This window comes from Canis aureus, chromosome 31, assembly GCF_053574225.1.
Source record: "Canis aureus isolate CA01 chromosome 31, VMU_Caureus_v.1.0, whole genome shotgun sequence".
NCBI lineage: Eukaryota > Metazoa > Chordata > Mammalia > Carnivora > Canidae > Canis > Canis aureus.
Window position 1 is genome coordinate 31,656,815 of NC_135641.1, and position 24,973 is coordinate 31,681,787.

The 24,973-nt window shown below is 43.5% G+C and overlaps 2 protein-coding genes across 2 annotated transcripts in view; one reads left to right on the forward strand and one right to left on the reverse strand.

The window, feature by feature from the left end:
• The window catches only part of PPM1L (protein phosphatase, Mg2+/Mn2+ dependent 1L), a 312,845-nt gene that overhangs the window by 228,213 nt on the left and 59,659 nt on the right, over positions 1 to 24,973 (forward strand). The window lies entirely within an intron of this gene.
• Positions 1,932 to 6,546, reverse strand: LOC144302154 (uncharacterized). The gene is made up of 5 exons (XM_077879509.1): positions 6,387 to 6,546; positions 4,674 to 4,860; positions 4,041 to 4,100; positions 2,948 to 3,141; positions 1,932 to 2,710 (listed from the first exon to the last, which is right to left on the reverse strand). The coding sequence occupies exons 1-5, from the start codon at positions 6,544 to 6,546 to the stop codon at positions 2,202 to 2,204; spliced, it is 1,110 nt and encodes a 369-aa protein (XP_077735635.1). The 3' UTR covers positions 1,932 to 2,201.

Consider the following 24,973-nt stretch of genomic DNA (forward strand, 5'->3'; position numbering starts at 1 on the left):
AGATCCTTTAAGTATCATATACTGTCCCTTTTCATCTCTCACTACAGTCTTTGGGACACACTTTAATTTCTCTAATATAAGGATGGCTACCCCTGCTTTCTTTTGAGGACCATTTGAATGGTCCATGGTTCTCCAACCTTTTATTTTCAGGCTGTAGGTGTCCTTATGTCTAAAATGAGTCTCTTGGAGACAGTAAATAGATGGATCTTGCTTTTTTATCCAGTCTGAAACCCTGCACCTTCTGATGGGGTCATTAAGCCCATTCACGTTCAGAGTTACTATTGAAAGATAGGAATTTAGTGTCATCATGATACCTATTCAGTCCCTGTTTTTGTGGATTATTCCCTTGCACTTCCTCTTTCTTTTACAGGGTCCCCCTTAATATTTCTGGCAGAGCTGGCTTGGTGGTCACATATTCTTTCAGTTTCTGCCTATCTTGGAAGCTCTTTATCTCTCCTTCTATTCTGAATGAGAGCCTTGCTGGATAAAGTATTCTTGGTTGCAGGTTCTTCTCATTTAGGACCCTGACTACATCCTGCTGGCACTTTCTCGCCTGCCAGGTCTCTGTGGAGAGGTCTGCTGTTGTCCTAATGCTTCTCCCCATAAAAGTGAGGGATTTCTTGTCTCTTGCTGCTTTAAGGATCTTCTCTTTATCTTTGGAATTTGCAAGCTTCACTATTAAATGTTGAGGTGTTGATGATTTTTATGGATTTTAGGAGGAATCTCTCTATCTCCTGGATCTGAATGCCTGTTTCTCTTCCCAAGTTAGGGAAGTTCTCAGCTATGATTTGTTCAAATACACTTTCTGGTCCTCTGTCCCTTTCGGCGCCCTCGGGAACCCCAATTAAACGTGGATTTTTCCTTCTGAGGCTGTCATTTATTTCCCTTTACCTATCTTCATGGTCATGTCTTTCTCTTTTTTCCTCAGTTTCCATCCTTGCCATCCACTTGTCTTCTATGTCACTCACTCATTCTTCTACCTCGTTAAACCTCGTCGTTAGGACCTCTAGTTTGGATTGCATCTCATTTAATTGATTTTTAATTTCGGCCTGATTAGATCTAAATCTGCAGTCATGAAGTCTCTTGAATCCTTTATGCTTTTTTCTAGAGCCACCAGTAGCTTTATAATTGTGCTTCTGAATTGGCTTTCTGACATTGTATTCGAAATTTTGTAACTCTGTGGGAGAGAGGACTGTTTCTCTCTCTGTGAGATCTGTGGGAGATTCTTTGTTTTGAGGTGAGTTTTTCCTTCTAGTCAGTTTGCTCAGTGCAGAGTGGCCAACAACATGTTGTACTGGAAAAAGGAGGAAAACAGAAAAAAACAAAGTAAAAAAGAATAAAAAAGGGGGTGGGGAAACAACAGAAACAAACAGGAAAGAAAGAACAAAGGGAGTATCCTCTGATTCTATATACTGTAAATCCCTCGACTTCCCCTGGAACTTTCCAGTGGTGCTTGGTCAATAACTTGCTTTTCCCCTGACCTTCCAACTGGCCTTCTGGGGGAGGGGCCTGCTGTGCTGATTCTCAGGTGTGTGCACCTGGGGGAGCTGCCCAGCCCTCTGCCAGGTCTACAGTTCAGTGGGATTCTTTATCCTGTGAGGCCCCTGCTCAGGCCCAGGTACAGGGTGACACCAGGAGGGACAACCACAGTGGCGGCGGCCAGCTGTCCAGACCTGGAGTCAGCTCCCACAGTAACTACTGCAGCTCCTAGAGCACACGGGACTGGGTGCTCCGGGGTAGGGGCATGATCTGCACAGCTCTGGGCCTGGCTGCAGGAGTGACCCGGCTGTCCTGTGTCCTCCCAGCCTCTGCCTGTCCTGGGGGAGCCCCGGATCCTCGGCTGTGTCCCCTGGTGCCCTGGGCTCCGGGCCCGCAACACTGTGAATGGACCTAAAGTACCATGTTGTGTAATTTAAAAGCATCAGAGTCAATTTTGTGTAAAGTTAACTTATCCTTTATTACAATAAAACTCTATAAGCCATTATACAGGTTAAAGGTTAAAGAAAAACTCAAAATATAGAAACAGTGAAATAACAGGTGAGGGCAAGCCCCTGTTGGGCTGCAGCCATCACGAGCCCCGCGGTGGGAGCTGGGGCGGGCTCCCGAGGTGGTCAGGGGGCTGCTAACGGGTCAAAGCAGGTTGTTCCGGAGGCAGGTTGCAGGTCTGGCCCTCTGGGGACCCCGATTGCAGGCACCAGGGCCTACTCCTCCGGGGTGGCCATGGGAGCAGGGGGCTCCTCCTCATCGGGGCAGGGAACCATAGGTTCGAACAGCACGTGCACCACCTTCACCTCAGGAACCAGCATCTCTGCCTTGACCAAGTCCTCATCTCCAGCAGCCAGTATCCCTTCAGACCCTGAACCTTCCCCAGGCTCCACAGTGGGAGCTGGGGTGGGCTCTTCGGGTGGCTCAACGGGTTGCTCCATCCCCGAGGCCAGTTGCTCCATCGAGTTAGGAGGTGGCTGGGGCACATCCACGACCTCGAGAGCAGGGGGTGGCGCCTGCTCCTCCTCCAGGGCTCCCAGGGGTGCAGGGGACTCCTGCAGGGCAGCAGTGACCACTATCTGCAGGGGCTTTGCCTCCCCAGCAGGCGGCTCATCGCAGGCCAAGCCCTCAGCCCCAGCAGCCAGGCCCCACGGGGCAGCAGGCCCCACGGTCGGAGCTGGGGTGCGCTGCAGAGTGGGTTCAGGGTGTTTTCCTCGGGCCAAAGCTGTAGATCCAAGAAGACAAAGTATCACCACCAGGACGGACTGTCCACGTCCCTCCCAAATCAAGGCCACTCTTCCCACCACTCCCTGTGTGTGAGGGCAAGAGCCCTGGGAGGTGTCCCCAGGCTGCAGCCCGTGGGGTGGGGTGTGAGCCCACCCCTGCTCCCGGCCCAGCTGCACGGAGGCTGCATCCGCGGGCCCCCCCTGTCCCCAGCTCGGCCACCCCCAGTCCTCCTCACCCCCAGCCTCTCGCTCCGCTGCATTGAGGCGTCTGAATTGCCTCAGGTGACGCAGGGCCCGGAGATGCGCATCTGTGCCTGGCATGTGCTGTCTTAGTATTTGGAGGAGTTTTATAAGGGAGGGAAATTCTGGGAACTGATGAAAGTCGTCCCCATAATAATTCAACCATATTTCCATCATGAAGGAGATGGCCCTGGGGAGGGACAGGCGGGCACAGACGTCAGAAGACAGGGCTCCGTCACATGCAGGTGTCCCGGGGAAGCCCTGCAGGACCCGGGGCCTGGCTTCCCGCGCGGGGTGTCGGAGGCCAGTCCTGCTCCTCGTCCCCCTGCCACCTGGCGGTCCTGCCTGCCACAGGCCTGCTCCCTGAGGAGGGGCTGGGATGCAGCCTCTGTGCGGGGAGCCCAGGCCCAGCGGGGTGACCATCACCATCTCTCCTGGAGAAGCGGGGCTCCCTCCTCAGCCTGGTCCCTGCCCACCTGCCCCTTGAGTCCACCGGCAGGCATCAGGGGACGGGGGGCGTCTGGCCTGTCATTGCCCTCACTGCACACACTGTCGCTCTGGGAAGCTCCAAGGCAGGAGGGCTCGGGCTCTGTGTCCTGCCAGGCCTTGCCAGGAGCCGCCCAGGACCGCCACCTTCCCTCCTGTGGCTCTGGGCTGCCTCCCTCCCGAGGGGCCCCCGGGGGTGTCCTTCCACTGACTCTAATCTCCCATCTCCCACGGGGCGGGGGCCGCCTGGTCCGGGAGCCCTCACCGGCCCTCCTGAGCACCTGCTGTGCCCCCGGGTCCAGGTGCCACCAGATTGGGGAGTGCGATGCTCCCCACCCCCTCTGCTCTGGGTCCCAGGTGTGGGGCAGAGAGAGGGTTGGGGGGGATGGAGAAGGTCTCCCTGAGGGGTCCCAGTGCCTCCCACCAAGCCCGCACCCCATCCACCGCTCTCCTTCGCTCTTTTCCAGAAGGGGCATTAGACCTTTTCCCTGTCACAGGAATTGCAGATGTGTGGGGTGAGGGGGCAGCCCCCCACCGCCCCACAGCCCCTTCGCTGCCCTCCAGGAGAGGGAAGGCCCTCCTGCAGGAGCCGGAGTCACTCACAGTTTCCAGCACTGCAGGACCACATCGTTGTTACCCCACGCATCTGCGATGCACCCATACCTAGAGGAGGGCAGGGACATCCCATGAATCGTCCTGTGGATGCAACCTCATCATGGGGGCTGTCACCCTCTGACCCCGACTAGGCCGGAGCCCCGGGGGCCGTCAGCTCTGTGCGTGGGGCCACGGGCAGCTCCCAGAGAAGCGCCCGCACCTGCTGGAGCCTCCTGAAGGCTTGAGCATGAAAGGGTCCGGCCAGGCCCATGGCCCATATCCTAGTGGGCTTGGGGGGTCCCGGGGTTCCCCGGTCTGGCTGCCCCAGGACACAGACCCCCGATGGACTCTCAAACCTCCCTTTCAATGGGGAAACAGGCCGCTCAGGACCCTGGTGATGGGGGGGAGGGGAGGAGGCACAGGCCTGGTCACGGGGAGGAGGACGGCTGCTGAGCACAGGCACAGCCCCTCTGGCCGACCCGCCACAGGCCAGGCCCCGGGGCTGCCCTCCAGGACCCCGCTAGGCCCTGGGGGACCCTGCTCCAGGCGGGGGAGCAGCCCGAGGCCGGGAAGCTCACACCATCCCCAGCCTCCCCAGCAGCAGGTGGCCCAGCCCTGGGCTGCGGAGGGGCAGGTGCTCACTCGGTGAACAGCAGGTCCAGCACCTCGTCCGTGGTGGCGAATCTACGATAGTCCTCTAAAAAGCTGAAGACGTAGATGACGTCCCTGCGCTGCAAGGCGAGCAGCAGTTGTCGGATTTTGTACTCCAGCAGCTCCGTCCGGGTGAGCTTGGTCAGGACGATCCGATGCCCCTGCCCGGCCGCGGCCCCTGCACCCTGAGGTGGGACAGAGGGGACGTGCAGCCTGCAGGGAGCCGCCCGGAGGCCTGGGATCCCGCCCCGGCAGGCCCTGCGCTGGGGCCCCGTGGGCTTGAGGAGCTGGGGCTCCCTCTCCCGCTCAAGCTCCCTGCCTGTCTCTTACACAAACAGGACCAACTATGCAATAGAGAAACAATCTCAGAGGATAAATGTTCAAAATATTTGGATCAGTACAAGGACCTCCAGAGACACAGAGAGAGAGACCGAGAGAGGCAGCCACACAGACAGGGAGAAGCAGCCCGTGCAGGGAGCCCAGGCGGGGCTCGATCCCGGGCCTCGGAGATCAGGCCTGGGGGAAGGCAGGCGCTAACCCCCGGGGGACCAGGCCTCCCCTGAGGGCTCTATTCTGATGTTCCCACACATCTGTGCGCAGGGACTCTGCATCTGGCCCAGGCAGGGGCAGGGCCATGGGGGCAGGTGTGGGGAGGAGGGGATCCAGACTCATGCGGGAGCAGGAGTGTCGGGGGGCCCAGGGGGTAGCAGGCTGGCTTCTGGGACCCGGGGCCCTTCCTGCCGCATCGGGGCCCGGGTGTCGGGGGGCCCAGCCCCTGCACTCACCCTGAGCCCGCGCTGGCCCCTGGTAGCTGCGCAGGGCACCTCCCTGCTCCTGGAGGCGGTGGGGCAGACGACCCCTTCCTCCCGCTCGCGCCCCACGTCCCGGGTGGAGCTCTGTGGAGACAGTGCCCGGCAGCCAGGCAGGAGGCCTCAGCGCCCGGTCTGGCCCCCTCGGCTGGGCCGCACCCCCAGCTGCCTCCACCCAGACACCCCACAGTGCAGGCGGCACCCACCACCCCTGGAGAGAGGAAAGGGATGCGGCTGCAGGGCCTCGGGGTGACTCTGGGGCGGGTAGAGGACCTCAGGAACCCTGTTCCCCCCCTGCCCACCTCGACATCAGGGTGACCCAGAAGGGATCCCCGGGGAACCTGCCACCCTGCAGCGTCCCCCAGCCTGGATGGGACCTGCCCACACATCCCTGGTTCCCTGAACCTGAGGAGGAAGGAATGGGGCTCGCAGGATGGTGGCACAGGGGGCCTGGCCTGGCCTGCGCTGTGTTACCTGACGGCGCCTCCTGATCACCGCCCTGACGCCTTGGTACCTATGCTGGAGCCACTGCCTACAGCATAGGAACAAGCCGCACCCCTGGGGTTCCTGGGAGCCAGAGCCCCCAGAGGTGGGCCGGCAGCAAGAGAACATCCTCCAGTAGCAGATGTCTCCAGCCAAGTGAGCCTGAGCTGGGGCTGCACTGGATGCGGGTGCCTGGTTACGGGGGTTCCGAGTTCTGTTGGGCTCTGTGACACGGCAGTGACCTCACTTCCTGGGACCCCCTCCCTGACCCACTCCTGGAGGAAGCTGCAGGGGCAGCGCTCGTGCTGCCGACGCCCCCCCTCCCTGCAGGCGAAGGCCTGTGCACACAGGGACACAACCACACCCCTGTCCACAGGCCCCAGGGAAGGACTGTGTGCACCCAGGGCCCAACCTGAACACACGCCTGGGTTCAGACACGACTGTCCAGTCTTCCCCGGTTTGACCCTGGAGAAGCTGTTGTGCCCGTCGGGGATGGTCTGCATCTTGCCTGTGGGACAGGGGTATCCTAGCGGGTGCTTCCCCCAGACGTCCCCAGGCCACTGTGGCCTCATATCTATGACCTTGGAGGCGGGTGTCACCTGCAGGACATACCTCCACCCACACGTTCTTCCTTGGTGTGTACATGCGTCCAGGCCCACGAGGTCCTGTGTGCACAGGACTAACACACTAATGTTACCTATATGGCAGGGCTGTTTAGCTGTAAAATACTGCAAAAAACTACTTATTACAATGTCTGCTATTTATTGGTGTCACCAGTGATGTCAATGATAAGAGTCTTTTAAAAAGATACTTTTAAGATTATACTTTATTATACAGCTCTAAAGCCACACATGTTTTAAAATCCTAAATCCACATTGGGCCAGAACAGCTGGCTGATAAATAGATTACATTCCAAATATGTGTCAGTAGACACCATTAGCCAAATTGAAAAAAAAATAATAGAAAAAGAGAGGCACTTTCTAGGGACAGTGTCCTTTACATCTCAAGACTATGTCTTGTTTTTTACATGTGGTATCTTATAGTAGTTGGAATTTTTGGTATTTTAAATAAAGGGATTATTTTCCTCAAACACACACACACACACACACACACACACACACACGGGCACCGGTACTCTCATTCTGGAGGCCCAGAAGATGACAGTCCCCCCGGGGCAGGGATGGGCAATAGCTCCCCACGATCCTAGGCTCCTGAATCCAAGGCAAACCCTACAGAAGGTGTCGGGGTCTTGGCCTAGAAGGGGTGAGGCCGTCCTCATCCTGAACCCCTGCCTGTCGTGCGTTCCGGGCCCTTCCCTCGTTTCCCCTGGGTGAGCTGTGGACGGCGGTGCCCCCAGTGGGTCGCCCTGACCTGGGCCCTAGGAAACCTGCCGTCAGTCACAGAACTGAACGTAGACAGGAGGCCCTGACTCTCCAGCCTGACCCCGACTGAACTGAAATCATGTGGTGTGTCCACGCACACTGACCGAGAAACAGAGACACGGACACACACGCAGACACATGTGCAGAACCAGGAAGTTGGCAGAGGAGAAGCAACATCATTGAAGATCATTAAACAAAAAAAGAAAGAAAGCTGAATCTCGAATGGAGAAAATGGAGCAATTAAAATAGAATCATGAAAAAATAATTCATCAAACCACAAAGCAGAAAGAGGGATAAAGAGGCAGGAGCACATCGGTGACACAAAGCGGCAAGCCTCGAATGTGAGGATGATCGTGCCTCACGGACTCCACGGAACACAAGTCGAGCAACAAGCAGCACCTTCCAGCAAAGGCCTAAGTGGATTATTTTGTGTTGTTTTGATTTAAAGATTTTTATTTCTTTATTCATGAGAGTGACAGAGAGTGAGAGAGGCAGAGACATAGGCCGAGGGAGAAGCAGGCTCCATGCAGGGAGGCCGACGTGGGACTCGATCCCAGGGCCCCAGGATCAGGCCCTGGGCCGAAGGTGGATACTCAACCCCTGAGTCACTTGGGGGGTCTAGACTAAGCTAATTAAAATTTACAAGTGATTGTGAATACTCTGTTTGTAATGTGGTGAAATTTCTGTTTACTAAGAAAGAGAGGGCACCCTGGGTGGCTCAGCGGTTTAGTGCATCTTCACCTTACACCAAATACAAAAACTAACTCAAAATGGATTAAATCTAAATGCAGGACATAAACTAAAACCTCTTAGAAGAAAACATGCAGATAATCTTTTGACCTTGATTTTCGCATAGAATACTTCAATATGGCACAAAAAGTACTGGACTTCAGTGTTAAATGCTCTTGTTCTTCAAAGGACATAATAATGAAAATAAAAAAGCAATCCATATAATGGGATAAAATGTTTGTAAATCATATACCTAATGAGAAACTTATTTCCAGAATATATGAAAAGCACTGATAAGTCAATAATAAGTACAAAAAGCTCAATTTAAAAAAAATGGGGAAAGGATATATAAATAGACATTTCTCCAAGGAAGATCAGAAATTGCTGATAATTACTTGACAAGATACCCGACACATTTTCAATTTTCATTGTATCCATTACCAAAGCATCTAACCATACCGTGAAATAGACTCCTATATGTACCACACCGTACAGAACAGTGCCGCTTCCTAGATACTTAATGCAGTTGTTCCTCAGGACAATCCTATAAAATAGGTATCATGGTCCCCATTTTATAGATGAGGAAATTGAGGAAAAGGTACCTCATCAGAGTTTTACAAAGAGCAGGACGTAGAACTAGGATTTCATCTCAAACTTTTATTAAGTCCACAAGTCCAAAGATGACTTTTAGAGCTGTAAACTAAGTATTATATTAATGTTTTGGTCTATTCAGAGTTTTTCAACTACAAGGAATCTGAATTTATAAATTGTAAGTTTTCTAGAAATATTTGCTTTTTCTAAATGATCAGAATAATTAACAAAGTTTTATTCTTATATTTTCATAATCTCCTACATATGTAGGTTTATAGATCTACAACCTTTCTCATTATAATAAGGCTTCATTCAAATTTCTGTTCTCCTTCCTTTTTGGTGGATTAAGATTGATGAGATTTGGTGGATTAAGATTTCATTTAGAAATTAATCATTTTATTTTATTAATATTTTATATTTAGAAACATTTTAAATAAATACACTTAACAATGGATTTACTCTACTTTTTATTTTTATCCATTATTTTATTTCTGTTATTATTATTATAAGATGTTTTAAATAATTATGTTTTCTGAATTTCTGGGAAAAGTTTACATTATTTTTATTATTTCTATTCTATTCTATTTTATTTATTTATTTTTAGAGAGAGAGGGAGGGAGAGAGAGAGAGAGAGAGCAACCACAGGAGTTGAGAGGGAGGGGCAGAGGGAGAGAGAAAGAGAGAATTATAAGCAGGAACCACACCCAGTGTGATATGGGACTCCATCTCATGACCCTGAGACATGATCTGAGCCAAAATCAAGAGTAGAATGCTTAACCAACTGAGCCATCCAGGTGCCCCTAATATCTCTATTTTAAAAAGCTTTAGCAAAATTTTTCTAAGTGAATGAATGTGTACTATTCTCTTTTTTTGCCATTATTTTTCATTTATAGGGCAAGGTCAGTTCCCATCTGATGGATGTCAATAACCATAGCTGATGATGATACTTGGTAATACGCTTTGTTTGACTGCACAGTAGTAGAATCCTCTTTGCAGACTTGCGGCTGGGAAGACAATTGTTTCAACCTCCAGTTACCATTAGGCTCGTATCAATCATATTTCTTCTACAGGAAGGGTGGCATCTTTCACTTCATATTCTAGATTCTATATTGTCTCTGTGCAGGGGATGCAACATTATCCCTCTTTGGATGGAATACTAGTAGAAATCACCAGTCTCCTTTCATAAAGGATTGCACTGCACTGTACTGCATATCCCACAATATTCAATCAATTCATTATTAGTTCTATTTTCTCACTATTTTTTTCTGAAACTTAAAGATATTTAAATTGGCATATAAATCCAAAAAAGAACTCCACAGAATATTTTGTGAAAAAGACCTGGATACAGTGCTAGAGATGGTGTCGTCACAATGCTTCTTCAGAGATACTTGGCACAGTGCAGCAAGAGTTAAATGAAAAATGAGAAACCATTTGAACGGTGACCACATTTAGAAATCTATCCTAAAGAAACCATTAAAGATATTCAGAATGTATATTTAGTATTATTTAGATCAGTAAGATAACAGCTGGAATTACATATTTAAAACAAAGGCATTTAAAAATAATTATGTGTTATATGTGTGATAAAGCATTAAATTCTACCCTTGAAAACAACATTACACTATGCCTTAACTAACAAGAATTAAAATAAAAATTTAAATGAACAAAAATAAAAATACAGGATAAAATAACACTGTTAGAGATTATAAGGAGTTCCCAAAAATCTTTTATTAGTGAAATTCATTAACATGAAAATACTCCAAAGTTAATGTTAAATGAAATAAGGGGTTAAAAACTGAAACAGAATATGTATATTGCAGAGAGATGAAAGATAGCGTTTTGAAGTGACTGTTATTATTCTCCTTATTTTTTCAAGATTTTCCAGGTTTTTTATGATATGTATAAATCACTTCTATCACCTAAAACTTATAATTAAATTATTGTAACAATAAGTTGGAATTAATTTTATTGGTTAATTTTTCTTCATTCTCTGAATTTATTCTGGATACATATTGATGAGCAATCAAAGTTCAGTGTACTCTTGTACATTGTTAACTGTAGACTTTATTTGTTCTCTCATCTTATATGGAAGGCAACAATACAAACTTACTATAATATAATACCACTACCAGTTTCTTTGTATATTATGGTTTGTGTAAATTAAATGAAATTAATTAAATATTAATTATATTAATTATTAAATATTAAATATTATTAAATATGAAAAAGAAGAAAAATCAGAGAAAATCTTTAGAAACAATGACAAAACAATAATAAAATGACAATAAATATTTATCAATAATTATCAAAAGACACAAGATGACAGGCACACCTGGGTAGTTTAGATCATTAAGGGTCTGACTTCATCTCAGATCAGGATCTTGGGGTCCTGGGATTGAGCTCCATGTTGAGCTCCCTGCTCAGCATGGAATCTGCTTTGGATTCTCCCTCCCTCTGCCCTTCCCACTCATGGTCTCTCTCTCTCTAAAAAAAAATAAATAGATATATATTTTCAAAAAGACATAGGGTGACAAAATGGATAAAAAACCAAACCCATCTAAATCCTGCCTATGAGACTTATTTTAGATCTAAAGACACATGCGTATTGAAGTGAGTAGTTAGAGAATCATCCATCATACAAATGGTTGTCATAAGAAAGTCAGAGTAGCAATATTTACATCAGGCAAACTAGACTTTATTTTATTAAGATTTATTTATTTATTTACTTATTTGAGAGCGAGCGAGAGAGAGAGTTGCAGGGAGAGTCAGCGGGAGGAGGAGGAAGAGAATCTCAAGCAGACTTCTTGCTGAGCACGGAGCCAGATATGGCTCCACCCCATGACTCATGAGATCATGGCCTGAGCTGAAACCAAGAGCCAGATGCTTAAATGGTTGAGTCATGCAGGCACCCCAGATAAACTAGACTTTATTTATTTATTTATTTTTAATTTTTTTATTTATTTCTGATAGTCACACAGAGAGAGAGAAAGAGAGAGAGAGAGAGGCAGAGACATAGGCAGAGGAAGAAGCAGGTACCATGCACCGGGAGCCTGACGTGGGATTTGATCCCGGGTCTCCAGGATCGCGCCCTGGGCCAAAGTCAGGGGCTAAACTGCTGCACCACCCAGGGATCCCTAAACTAGACTTTAAAACAAAGATAGTTACAAGTGACAAAGAAGGACACTATATAATAATAAAGGGGACGACACAAGAAGATATAACAACTATAAATATTTATGCACCCAACATAGGAGCATCCAAATACTTAAAACAGTTAATAACAAACATAAGGAAGTAATCAATAATAATACAATAATAGTAGGGGATTTTTATAAGCCATTTACAGCAATGGAACAGATGGATTTAACAGATATATTTAGAGCATTCCATCCTAAAACAGCAGAACACACATTTTATCAAGTACACATGGAACAGTCCCCAGAACAGGTCAGATATTAGCCTGTAAAATAAGCCTTAGCAAATTCAAGAAGATTAAAGTCATATCATGCATCTTTTCTGACCCCAGAAGTACAAAACTAGAAGTCAACTACATGAAAAAAAAGATCTAGAAAGAGCACAAATATAATGAGACTAAATAATGTGTTATTAGACAATGAATGGGCCAACCAGGAAATAAAAGAAAAAATAAAATAGTACACAGAAACAAATGAACATGAACACACAATGCCTCAAAACTTCTGGGTTACAGCAAAAGTGGTTCTAAGAGGAAAGTTTACAGCAATACAGGCCTACCTCAGGAAGCAGGGAAAATCTCAAACACCAATATTATACCTAAAAGAACTAGAAAAAGAGCAATAAACAAGATCTAAAACCAGAAGAATAGATATAATAAAGATCAGACCAGAAATAAATACTATAGAAACTAAAAAAAAAAAAAAAAAAAAAAAAAAAACAGATCAATGATAAACAAAATTGCAAATGAGAGAAGAGAAATAACAGCCAACACCACAGAGATATAAACTAATATAAGCATTTCTATACACTAACAATGAGACTGAAGAAAGAGAAATTAAGGAGTCAATCCCATTTACAATTGCACCCAAAAGCATAAGATACCTAGGAATAAACCTAACCAAAGAGGTAAAGGATCTATACCCTCAAAACTATAGAACACTTCTGAAAGAAATGGAGGAAGACACAAAGAGATGGAAAAATATTCCATGCTCATGGATTGGCAGAATTAATATTGTGAAAATGTCAATGTTACCCAGGGCAATATACACGTTTAATGCAATCCCTATCAAAATACCATGGACTTTCTTCAGAGAGTTAGAACAAATTATTTTAAGATTTGTGTGGAATCAGAAAAGACCCCGAATAGCCAGGGGAATTTTAAAAAAGAAAACCATATCTGGGGGCATCACAATGCCAGATTTCAGGTTGTACTACAAAGCTGTGGTCATCAAGACAGTGTGGTACTGGCACAAAAACAGACACATAGATCAGTGGAACAGAATAGAGAATCCAGAAGTGGACCCTGAACTTTATGGGCAACTAATATTCGATAAAGGAGGAAAGACTATCCATTGGAAGAAAGACAGTCTCTTCAATAAATGGTGCTGGGAAAATTGGACATCCACATGCAGAAGAATGAAACTAGACCACTCTCTTTCTCCCAAAGGTTTTGGACTGTCATGTTTTCATTTTCATTTGCTTCTGTGTATTTTTAAAATTTCTTCTTTAATTTCCTGGTTAACCCTTTCACTCTTTAGTAGGATGTTCTTTAATCTCCATGTATTAGTGGTCTTTCCAAATTGTTCTTGTGGTTGACTTTAAGTTTTATAGCATTGTGGTCAGGAAATATGTATGGTATGATCTCAGTCTTTTTGTATTGGTTGAGGCCTAATTTGTGACTTAGTTTGTGATCTCTTCTGGAGAATGTTCCATATGCACTCAAAAAAATGTGTATTTTGCTGCTTTAGAATGAAACGTTCTGAATATATCTGTTAAGTCCATCTGGTCCAGTGTGTGTCATTCAAAGCCATTGTTTCCTTGTTGGTTTTCTGCTTAGATGATCTGTCCGTTGGTGTAAGTGGGGTGTTAAAGTTACCTACTATTATTGTATTATTATCAACAAGTTTCTTTATGTCTATTATTAGTTGATTTATATATTTGGGTGCCCCCAACTTGGGGGCTTAAGTATTTACAATTGTTAGATCTTGTTTGACAGACCTCTTTATTACGATATAGTGCCCTCTTCATCTCCTGTTACAGTCTTTGGTATAATATCTAGTTTGTCTGATATAAGTATGGCTCCTCTGGCTTTCCTTTGACGTCCATTAGCATGATAAATAGTTCTCCATCCCCTCATTTTCCATCTGCAGATGTCTTTAGGTCTAAAATGATTCTCTTGTAGGTAGCATATAGATGGGTGTTGTTTGTTTGTTTGTTTCCATTCTGCGGATACCCTATGTCTTTTTATTGGAGCATGTAGTTCATTTACAGTCAGAGTGACTATTCATAGATATGAATTTAGTGCTGTTGTATTACCTGTAAAGTTGTTGTTTCTAGAGATTTTCTGTTTCTTTTTAGTCTTTGTTGCTTTTGGTCTGTCTTCCCTATTCAGAGAGTCCCCTTTAATATTTCTTGCAGGGCTGGTTTAGTGGTCACAAACTCCTTTAGCTTTTATTTGTCTGGGAAACTCTTTATCTCTCCTTTTCTGAGTGACAGCTTTGCTGGATAAAGTATTTTTGGCTGCATATTTTTCCCATTCAGCGCATTAAATATATCATGCCACTCTCTTCTGGCCTGCCAAGTTTCTGCGGATAGATCTGCTGCTAACCTTATTTGTCTTCCTTTATAAACTAGGGATTTCTTTCCCTTGTTGCTTTCAGGATTTTTTCCTTATTTCTGTATTCTGCAAATTTTACTATGCTATGTCTTGAGTATTGGCTATTTTTTGCTGATTTTGATGAGAGTTCTCTGTGCCTCCTGGATTTGGATGTGTTTCAGCTATAATTTGTTTAAATAAACCTCCTGCTCTTTTTTCCCCTCTCTTCTTCTGGGACTCCTCTGATATGAATGTTATAGTGCTTTATGGAATTGCTGAGTTCCCTAAGTCTACATTCATGATCCAATATTTTTCTTTCTCTCTTTTCAGCTTCATTATTTTCCATAATGTTATCTTATATATCACTTATCCAATCCTCTGCTTCTTCCAGCTTTGTGGTCATTACATCAAGTCAGTTTTGCATCTTAGTTATAGCATTTTTTATTTCAGCCTGACTAGATTTTAGGTCTTTTATCTCTGCAGTCAAGGACTCCCTGATATCTTCTGTGCTTTTCTCAAGCCTGGCTAGTATCCTTAAGATTGTTGTTTTAAATTCTGGTTCAGGCATATTACTTATATCTGTTTCAATTAGATCTCTGGCCATGATCTTTTCTTGTTCTCTCTTTTGGGATGAATACCACCATCTTGGCATTTTGTCTAGGTCTTCTTTTTCTCTGTGTTAAGCCTGTTATATTTCCTACTTCTGAGAGTAATGGCCATATTAAGAAGAGTTCGTATACTGTCCCGGGCAGGCACTTGAGGAAATGTTTCTTGTGAATGTTTCTTGTGTATTCTGTGTGCGGTCTGCTGTTGTGTTTTCGCTGCTCTTTCCCTCAGGTGAGTCCTCTGCAGAGTTTCTCCTTGCCTGCAGTGGGGAGTGCTTGGACCTTTTCCAGTGTGTGGTGAGTTTTAATTAAGTGTGCTCTGGTCTGCTTGTTAAAAGAGACCTGGAGGCTCTTGGCTGACTCATTGGGTGGAGCATGCAACTCTTGATCACAGAGTTGTGAGTTTGAGCCCTACATTGGGTGTACAGATTACTTAAAAAAAAAAAGGGAGGGGGAGAAAGGACTGATCCTATTTCCAGTAAAGTTAAAGCTGTGCAGCACTCTGTGGTCAGTAGACTTGGTCCATGTGGGGAGTTAGTGCTGGTCTTCTAAGAGAGGGTCCTGTTGCTGCTCTAACTCTCAGGCACACTTGCCCTAGTAAAAACCACCTTCAGAGTGCAGGGGTATGGGGCTTGGTGTAAGCAGCCCAGGCTTCCACTGTGGGTGCTATGCTGCTCATGAAGTCTATCTATGCTGATGGGCAGGGAGATTGGTATCAACCTACTCTCTTGTCCCAGAAGAAAGGAGTTCACATGGGCCACTGTTCCGGAAGCCCTCACAGAAGAGTGAATAATTTTCCTCTCGTGTCCCAGGCATCCCTTAGATCCCTGCCTTAACCCTCTATGTGTCCAAGCTGTCTGCCCAACCAGTGGTGCAGTACTCCTGTGTTTTATCTCAGACATGGCTGGGTTTAAAACTCCAAATTTTAGGGACACAGCACAGCACGGATTCACACTGATCCTCTGGGGGATGGCCTCACCGCACTGGTACTGGTGCTGGGGTACCAGCAGAAGAGTAGTCACATGAATGCACAGAACCTTGAAGTTTATGATAAAGTTCAGTGAAAAGCTGGTGTCCAGGTTAATTACCCTCAGCAGCTGCCTCTGCTGCTATGCTAATTAACAGGGTCATGCAATGGTACCTGCTGGCTCTTTTGTCCCCTGAGAGGGTGCTACTCTCCCAAATGTACTCCAAGTAGGGGAACTGTCTCTCCCAGTGCAACCCAGGGGATCCTCAAACCATGCTCTCTGCTCCCAGGCCTCTCCCTCCCTCTCCACAGGAACACCTCTACACCTGCCAGACTCCATCCCAGTAATGGTGTAGACTTCTAAAACTTCAATCTTTGAGCTCCACTGCAATAAGTAAAACTTGTAAAAACTTGGAATAATCAGCCCTTTTTGTCTTCCCAGTAAATGGTTTTGGGGAAGTATTTTTCTTGTGCAATCCCCTGTGTGGTGGTTTCTCTCTCTCTCTCTCTCTCTCTCTTTCTCTCTCTCAGTGATCAAGACTTTCTCTCCTCCATAGCACCTGCAGTTCTTTTCTCCCCCAAATCATGTCTCCACACCTCCTACCTTCCACAATGTGACCTCTTTTCTACCTCTAGTTGTGCAGTTTGTTGTCTCAGTCCTCAGATCAATTTCTTGGGTGTTTAAAATGATTTGATATTTATCTAGCTGTGTTTGAGGAACAAAGCAAGTATGGAGCCCCCCTTCCACTCTTCCATCTTAACTCTTCCCCTGAGAAACTTGAGAAGCGTGTATCACAGAACTTATTTGGAAAATATAATAGAAGAAAAGTTATATGTAACTAAGAGTTCCAATTGTACAGATTACTTTGAAAATATAAGTAGTGGGGTGCCCAGGCAGCTCAGTCAGTTAAGCGTCCAACTTTTGATTTTGGCTTGGGTCATGATCTCAGGTTCATGAGATCATGTCCTGTATCAGCCCCAGGCTGAGCATGGAGTCTGCCTCAGATTCTCTCTCTCTCTCCCTCTTTCTCGCCTACCCTCCTTCATGAGTACACCCCCCTCATTTAAAAAGAAATAAAGAAGGAGAGAAAGGAAAAGAGAAAGAAAAGAAATGAAAAATAATTGTTGTATTTGAGTCAAATAACATTACTGGGAAAGTTTCTCTCTGTTGGAAGACATTTCCACATTCCATTTTCCACATTAAAACAGCTTAATGAAAGTGCCCCAAATTGTACTGAAATGACCACAGATACCATACTTAGGCATAACAGGATTGATTGTCACCTGGGACTCACTATTCCAGTTGTTTACAGCCAGCATCTGTTCTAATTGTTTAGCATTCGTGCCTTGCTGGTTGTTAATGTTTTTGTTATCACCTCTGCTAGAATATGTATTTATTTGCCAACTAGCAAAAAGCATATTCAAATTAATAAAACAGGAATGAAAACATATTGTTTATTGTAGTTCTTAGCATTGATTTTCTTATACTTTTTCTTCCTTTTTCCTCTCTTTTTTCTTTATAGCAAATCATAAAGGTAACTTTGTTGTCACCTTCATTAGAGTCACAGAATTCAAAAGGACTTTTTTGAGGGAGATTTTTGACAGGCATCTTTAAAGAGGTGTCTGGGGAAACTTGGAGCCTCTAGATGACATTTTAGGAAATTGAGCAAGAATGAATAAATTAATTGGCAGTATTAGCAAGACTATAAAAGTCTTTTCTTTAGTATAAATTTTTATGAAGCAAGAATAAATATTGACTATTGAGTTATATAAATATAATGGTGATTATTTGTAAACTACTGTGGATGGAAGGTGATATGATCCCTATAAGCCTAGAACAGACAGGATCAACCTGAAAGTTATTTCATAATTGCATTTATTAATACTGAGTTACAAAGGTACATGGCTGTTTCGGAAAGAACTTGACCTGGTAAGAGAACAGGTTTCAGTTTTTATGACTCCATTAAAAAAAAAAAAAAAAAAAAAACACCCACTTGTGAAAGGAGTTGTTTTCTCAGTAAAGCCACTCGAAGTATGACATGGTTGCTAACCTCCTGGCAAAATACATGCAGTTTTGGTAGAACTTGGAGTAAAATGTAAAAACCTAATAATAGCTTAGATTTTTTTAGCACCTTCTATGTATCTGTACTCTTTTATGCATTCTAGATATAGTAACTCATTTAATCCTGACAGCCATCCTATGAGGAAGGAAGGCATAATTAGTATGTCCATTTTTATAGGTGAAAAGATCAAGGCACAGAAAGGAAAAGTAACTTGCTCAAGATGCCATTACTTATAAATGGCCACACCAGGCTTCTACTGTAGACAGTCTGATTCCTGAGCCTCTAGTCTACCACAGCTTTATGTCATCCTGTGTTGCACTTAGTAAGCTGTGTTTCACTGTCCTAATCTGTGACATGTCATAAACATTTTGAATCCAGATTATTGTACCATAAGCCCTGACCGGGTTGAGGGAAATAGGAACCTCTCAAACTTCAGCTCTGCTTCCCAGGGTACCGCTTCCTATATGCTCAGTGTTTTTTCCTTGGACTTCTCACCTTGCTGCTGTGCTTCTGTTACCCTCTTAGGAGATTGCTGCTCTACTGGGCCTAATCATTTTGTGGATGCAACTATCTCAATCCCCCAACTCTGTTCTCAGGAAGGACATAGCCTTCAGCAGTTCCTAGGAGTTCAGTTGAAATCACCTAGTGATTTTCAAAGTCCTGCCCACATGCCCAGTATACAAAGCCAGTATACCAGCCTGCAGCTTCTATAATCTGGGTCATGTTGCTTTGTTCAGGACTTCACCAAAGAAAAAGCAGTTTCTTACTTTTCGTTTCCTAGAAGTGTCCTTTCCAGAATCAAGAGGGGATGCGTAGCCCAATTCTAATTGCAACCCTTAACATGGCAGTTTTATGGCTTTAAAATCTTTTCTGTGTATGTATTTTAAGTACTTATTTACAGGTATTTTTCCTTCCCAAGACACCAAGGTACTCCAGAGTACCTTTGTATCCATAGAATCTAGCACATAACAGATATTTAGTAAATTATTGCACAGCAGATGATTGAATACACGGATCATAGAAAGGTACAGCAAGTTGATAATGAAATATTCAAGTACACATGTGCTTTAAATAATTAGATATTAAAAGCCAGAAATTGGATAAGAAGTGGAGCTATACATACAGATGCTCAGATTTCTACTAAAGAATTCAAAGTTAAAGCTGTAATTCAAGATTGGTCTTAGGAAAGCAGTGAAGGATGGGACAGCAAAGAGTGAGCCTTGAGGAACACACGTAAAGTGTAGGTGAATGAAATCCAACAAAGGAGGGAGTAAAGTATCATTCAGAGAGGTTAGAAGCAATTCAAGAACATGCATATATCAGAAGCTAAGAAGGAAGTAAGTTTCAAAAAGTGACCAGTAAAAACAAACAAATGAAACACATGAGCAGTAAGCAGGGTCAGATCTATGAGTCAAGAAAAATGAGGGACAAAAAGCCAATGAATTTGGCAACAACAAAAAAGTTATTAGACCTTTAAGATTTCATTTCTAGTAGATAGTTTGTTTTTCACATTTATGACTTGGTTATATTGACTGCATCACTTTTTAACAAAAAGTATTTCCCAATATGTAGCCTTTTGTCATTTTTATAATATTTTAAAAAGATATACTGGAGAAATCATTTAGAAATAATCATTTGGGTTGATCCCAGGTTCACTAGAATAACTTGAAGAATTTCTCCCCATTAGCACTGTATAGTCTTTTTTTTTTTTATTTTAAGTGATCTCTGTGCCACACATGCGGCTTGAATTCATGACCCCCACATCAGGAGTCACATGCTCTACCGACTGAGCCAGCCAGGCACCCAAGAGTGTATTTGTTAATACGTCATTGGATTTTTTATCTCTGAACACTTTACACAGCTCAAAAAAACATCTGATTAAAACCTCGTTAACCGGGCAGCCCCAGTGGCTCAGCGGTTTAGTGCCACCTTCAGCCCAGAGTGTAGTCCTGGAGACCCGGGATCCAGTCCCATGTTGGGCTCCCTACATGGAGCCAGCTTCTCCCTCTGCCTGTGTCTCTGTGCGTCTCTCTCTCTCTCTCTGTCTCCCTCTGTGTCTCTCATGAATAAAAAAAAAAAAAAAAAAAAAAACACCTTGTTAACCCATCAGTGATGACATTAAAGGCCATGCTGGGTTGTTTCTTGCAGGGGAATAACAACACCATGGTAAGAGAAGAATTAATTTTACTTCCTAAGATTCAGATGTATTTTAAACTCTTCCTAGGAATTTAATTTCAGGAACATGGCTTGAGCATACTTCAAACTATCAAGTTTTAAGATATGCTATAAGTAATTGTAATTTCTCAGTAAGTCAAATAACAATAATTATTTGTTCCTCTCAGTTTTTATCTTTCTAATAATCACAGACCAATTATTTGACTAATTCTAGAGCATTCTATAGACTACAAGAAAACATCCAAGAACTAAAAGGCTGTTGTTTTAAAGCAAATAAAATCAGATTTTCATAATGATAGGAAAATAGATGAAACTCTATATGATATGTTTATATAGCAGGCCCAGCCATAAAAAAAAAAAATCTTAATTACACACCCCCAGGCCTGCTTCTTCCCTGCTATCAAATATGATGAGCTGTCAGTGCCCTCAAGCCCTCTTTCCTCTCCCTCTAATTAGAATTTAGGATTGGAGGGACCCCTTAGCTTAGTGATTGAGCATCTGCCTCTGACTCAGGGTGTGATCCCCTAGTCTCAGGATCGAGTCCCACATCGGGCTCCCTGCATGGAGCCTGCTTCTCCCTCTGCCTGTGTCTCTGCCTATTTCTGTGTGTCTTCCATGAATAAATAAATAAAATCTTTATTTAAAAAAAAGGAATTTAAGATTGGAAAGGATTTTTTTCAACCATTCATAACAATGTGAATTTAATATGAACCTTCTCAAGGTATTTACATTTTAAGCATTTTTCTAATATATGTATTTATTCACCCAATAAATATTTATTGAGCTTTCTGTGTAATACTAGTTTCTGTGAGAAATAAAAGGTAAATTAAATATGAAAGCTACCTTTTCAAGTAACTTGAAATGTGTGCAATTAACTATGATCTAAGATTTAAAAAAAAAATTAAGTATAGGTCTCCTAGAGTTTAGGGAAAAGAGAGAGCCATCTTATGCTCAGAGTGGGAAAGTGTTATAAAAAGAGTGATAGTTGAGAAGGTTAACACAATATGATTAAAAACAGGACCTAGAAACAGCCTTACCTGTCACTTACTGACAAGTAAGTGGCAAGTTACTCAATAAGCTATCCATGACTCAGGTTCCTCATCTATGAAATGAAAATAGTAGTATTTACCTATGGATCTCCTTTGAATATTGAGTGATGACATGTAAAGCACTTAAAACACAATAAAATTCCTCCACAAAAGACTTATTAGCTATTATTCTTTAGATTAGATCTTGGTAGACGGGATAAGTAGGATTTAGACGGGCAAAAATGAGTCAGAATGACATGAATTTTGGAAGGAACAAAGATTAAAATGTAAAAAATTAAACCACAGGAGAAGTCTTAAATATAAATAGGGACACCTGGATGGCTCAGTGGTTGAGCGTCTGTCTTTGGCTCAGGGCGAGATCCGAGGATCTGGGATGAGTCCCACATCAGGTTCCTTGCACAGAGCTTGCTTCTCCCTCTGCCTGTGTCTCTCCTCTCTCTCTCTCTCTCTCTCTGTGTGTCTCATGAATAAACAAATAAAATCTTTAAAAAAAAAAGAAATACAAATTTTTTTACTTATAATCTCAGGGTAGAGAAGGCCTTCCTGGGTATGATTCCAGATCCAGAAGCTGTAAATTAAAAGGTTGATAAGTTTGCCATTAAAATAAAAAACTGGGCAGCCAGCCCCGGTGACTCAGCAGTTTAGCGCCGCCTTCAGCTCAGAGTGTGATCCTGGAGACCCGGGATCAAGTCCCGCATCAGTCTCCCTGCATGGAGCCTGCTCCTCCCTCTGCCTGTGTCTCTGCCTCTCTTTCTCTGTGTCTCTCATGAATAAATAAATAAAATATTTTAAAAATTTAAATTAAATTAAAAACTGCATAAAAATTCCATAAACAACACCAACATTCTACATAATTGAATAAGGTTGACCAACAAAGATTAACTTATTAACAGATTAACTGCCTTTGTGATTATTTTTAAAAAGTAAACTTCGAACATTTAACTATAAAACTTCTAAAAGGAAACATAAGGGGAGAACTTCTTGAATTTGGCAATAATTTCTCAGATATGACACCAAAGGCAAAGGCAACAAAAGCAAAAATAGACAAATGGGACCACACAAATTTAAAAGCTTTCACACATCAAAGGAAATAATGAGTAGAATGAAAAGGCAACCTGTAGAATTGGAGCAGTTACAAATCACGTATCTAATATGGAATAATATCCAATATACAAAGAACTACTTTAACAACAACAACGACAACAACAAAACCTGATTTTAAAATGTGCAAAAGACCTAAATAGACATTTTTCCAAAGAAGATATATAAACGTTCAACAAGCATATGAAGATGTTTAGTATCTCTAGTTATTAGAGAAGTGCAAATAAAAACCACAATATCATCTCACAAACATTAGGGTAGCCACTATAAACAAGAAAAACAACAACAAGTAAACAAAACCCCAGAAAATAACAAGTGTTTGTGAAGATGTAGAAAAATTGGAACTCTCATGCACTGTTGGTGGGAATGTTAAATGATGCAGCCACTATGAAAACAGTATGAAGATTCTTCAAAAAACAAAAAATGCAATTAAATACAGTTACCATATGGATCCAGCAATCCCATTTCTGGATCTATATCCAAAAGAACTGAAAGCAGAATCTCAAGATGGTATTTGCACAGCCGTGTTCATCACAACATTATTCTCATTGACCAGGAGGTGGCAGTAGCCTAGATGTCCATCCACAGCTGACTGTATAAAGAAAATGTGGCACATACATAGGAGGGAATAATCAGCTCTTAAAAAAAAGGAAAGTCCATGGCACATGGTAGTTCAGTCAGTTAAGTGTCTGCCCTTGGCTTAGATCCTGATCTCAGGGTCCTGGAATTGAGCACCATATCCGGCTCCCTGCTCAGCGAGGAGTCTGTGCCTCTCTCTCCCTCTGCCCCTCCCCCCACTTGGTGTGTGTGTGTGTGTGTGTGTGTGTGTGTGTGTGTGTGTGTATGCGTGCACGTGTGTGCTCGCTCTCTCAAATTTTTTTAAAAAAGAAACTCCATTACATACTACAATATGAATGAACTCTGAGGAGGTTATGCTGAGTGAAATAAACCAGTCCCAAAAAGGGAAAATGTTGTATAAGTCGATTTATAGGAGATAATAGATAATCTAGAGTGGTCAAATTCATGGAAAAAGAAAGTAGAATGTTAGTAGAATGGAAAGTAGAATGGTAGCAAGGGGCTAGGGATGAGGGAAATGGAGAGTTGTTTGGTGGGTATCAAGGTTCAGTTTTGCAAGTGAAAAAATTCTAGAGATCTATTATGAAACAATCTGAATATAGTTAACAGTACTGAAAGGTATACTTAAAAATAGTTAAGTAAATTTTATCATATATGTTTACCATAATTCTATTGTTTAAAAAATTTAAGTAAACTTTGAATAATACTGAAGACAAAGTGGAAAAAACATTTTTTAAAAATAATCAGTTTTCTTCAAAATCCCATGTTTTCCCTCTTTGCTCTGGTGTTTGAAGCTTTTGTGCTATATAATACCTTCTGAAATCCTACCCTCTCCAATGTTACTCCTTTCCTTTTGCCATTAGGAAAAGGTGCCACGGGCAGCCTGGGTGGCTCAGCGGTTTAGCGCCGCCTTCAGCCCAGGGCCTGATCCTGGAGACCCGGGATTGAGTCCCTCATCAGGCTCCCTGCATGGAGCCTGCTTCTCCCTCTGCCTGTGTCCCTGCCTCTCTGTCTCTCTCTGTCTCTCTCTCATGAGTAAGTAAATAAAATCTTAAAAAAAAAAAAAAAAAAAAAAAGGCAGGAAGTCAGTATCCTGGACTTTAAAAAGAAAAAAAGGAAAAGGTGCCACTTCTAATTGCCACTCTTATGCTCCCAGTCATTCATTCATCTAATATTTATTGAGCATATACGATGTGCTAAGTATTATTTTAGACAGTAGGGATTTAGCAGTGAAGAAAACAGAATCCTGACAGCCTTGACTTCTATTCTAATGAGGGAGACAGATACTAAATGACAAGTAAATATATAGTATGTCAGATGGTGTTAAGGGTTTAGAGAAAATAGAATGACCTGGAAAGGAATGTCAGGGCATGAGGAATGCTATTACATACAATGTAATCAAAAGAAGCCTCACATAGAAGGTGACATTTGAATAAGTATATCTGAAGAAAATGAAAGAAGATAAATGGTAGATATCTGGGGAAAGACTGTTCAATGTAGAGGGACCACGGAAGGCAAAGGCCCCAGAGGCAGAAGCAGCTTGATGGGCTTGGGGAAGAGTGAGGAATCCAGTGGAGCTGGAGGAGAGCAAGCAGGTGGGGGAGGAATAGAGATTAGATCAGAGAAGTTGGGAGCAGGGCATTGACTTTGTGGGCCATTATGTAGACATCACTTTTACTGTGAGATGGGAGCCATCAGAGGATGCTGGGCAGAGGGATGATCTAACTTATTTCGATGGTCTCTCTGACACCTGGGTAGATAATAGATTGTAGGAGGGAGAAGAGGGAAGCAGAGAAGCAAGGAGAGAAATGGTGGTGGTAGAGACCAAATGGTAGCCCCAGAGGTGTGAAAAGTTCAGTCAGCTTCTGGGTAGATTGTGAAGGTAGACCCAGGGGGGATTCTAATGGTTTGCATGTGGTGTATGAGAGAAAGAAGAATCAAGGACAACTCCCAAGTTTTTTGACCTGAGC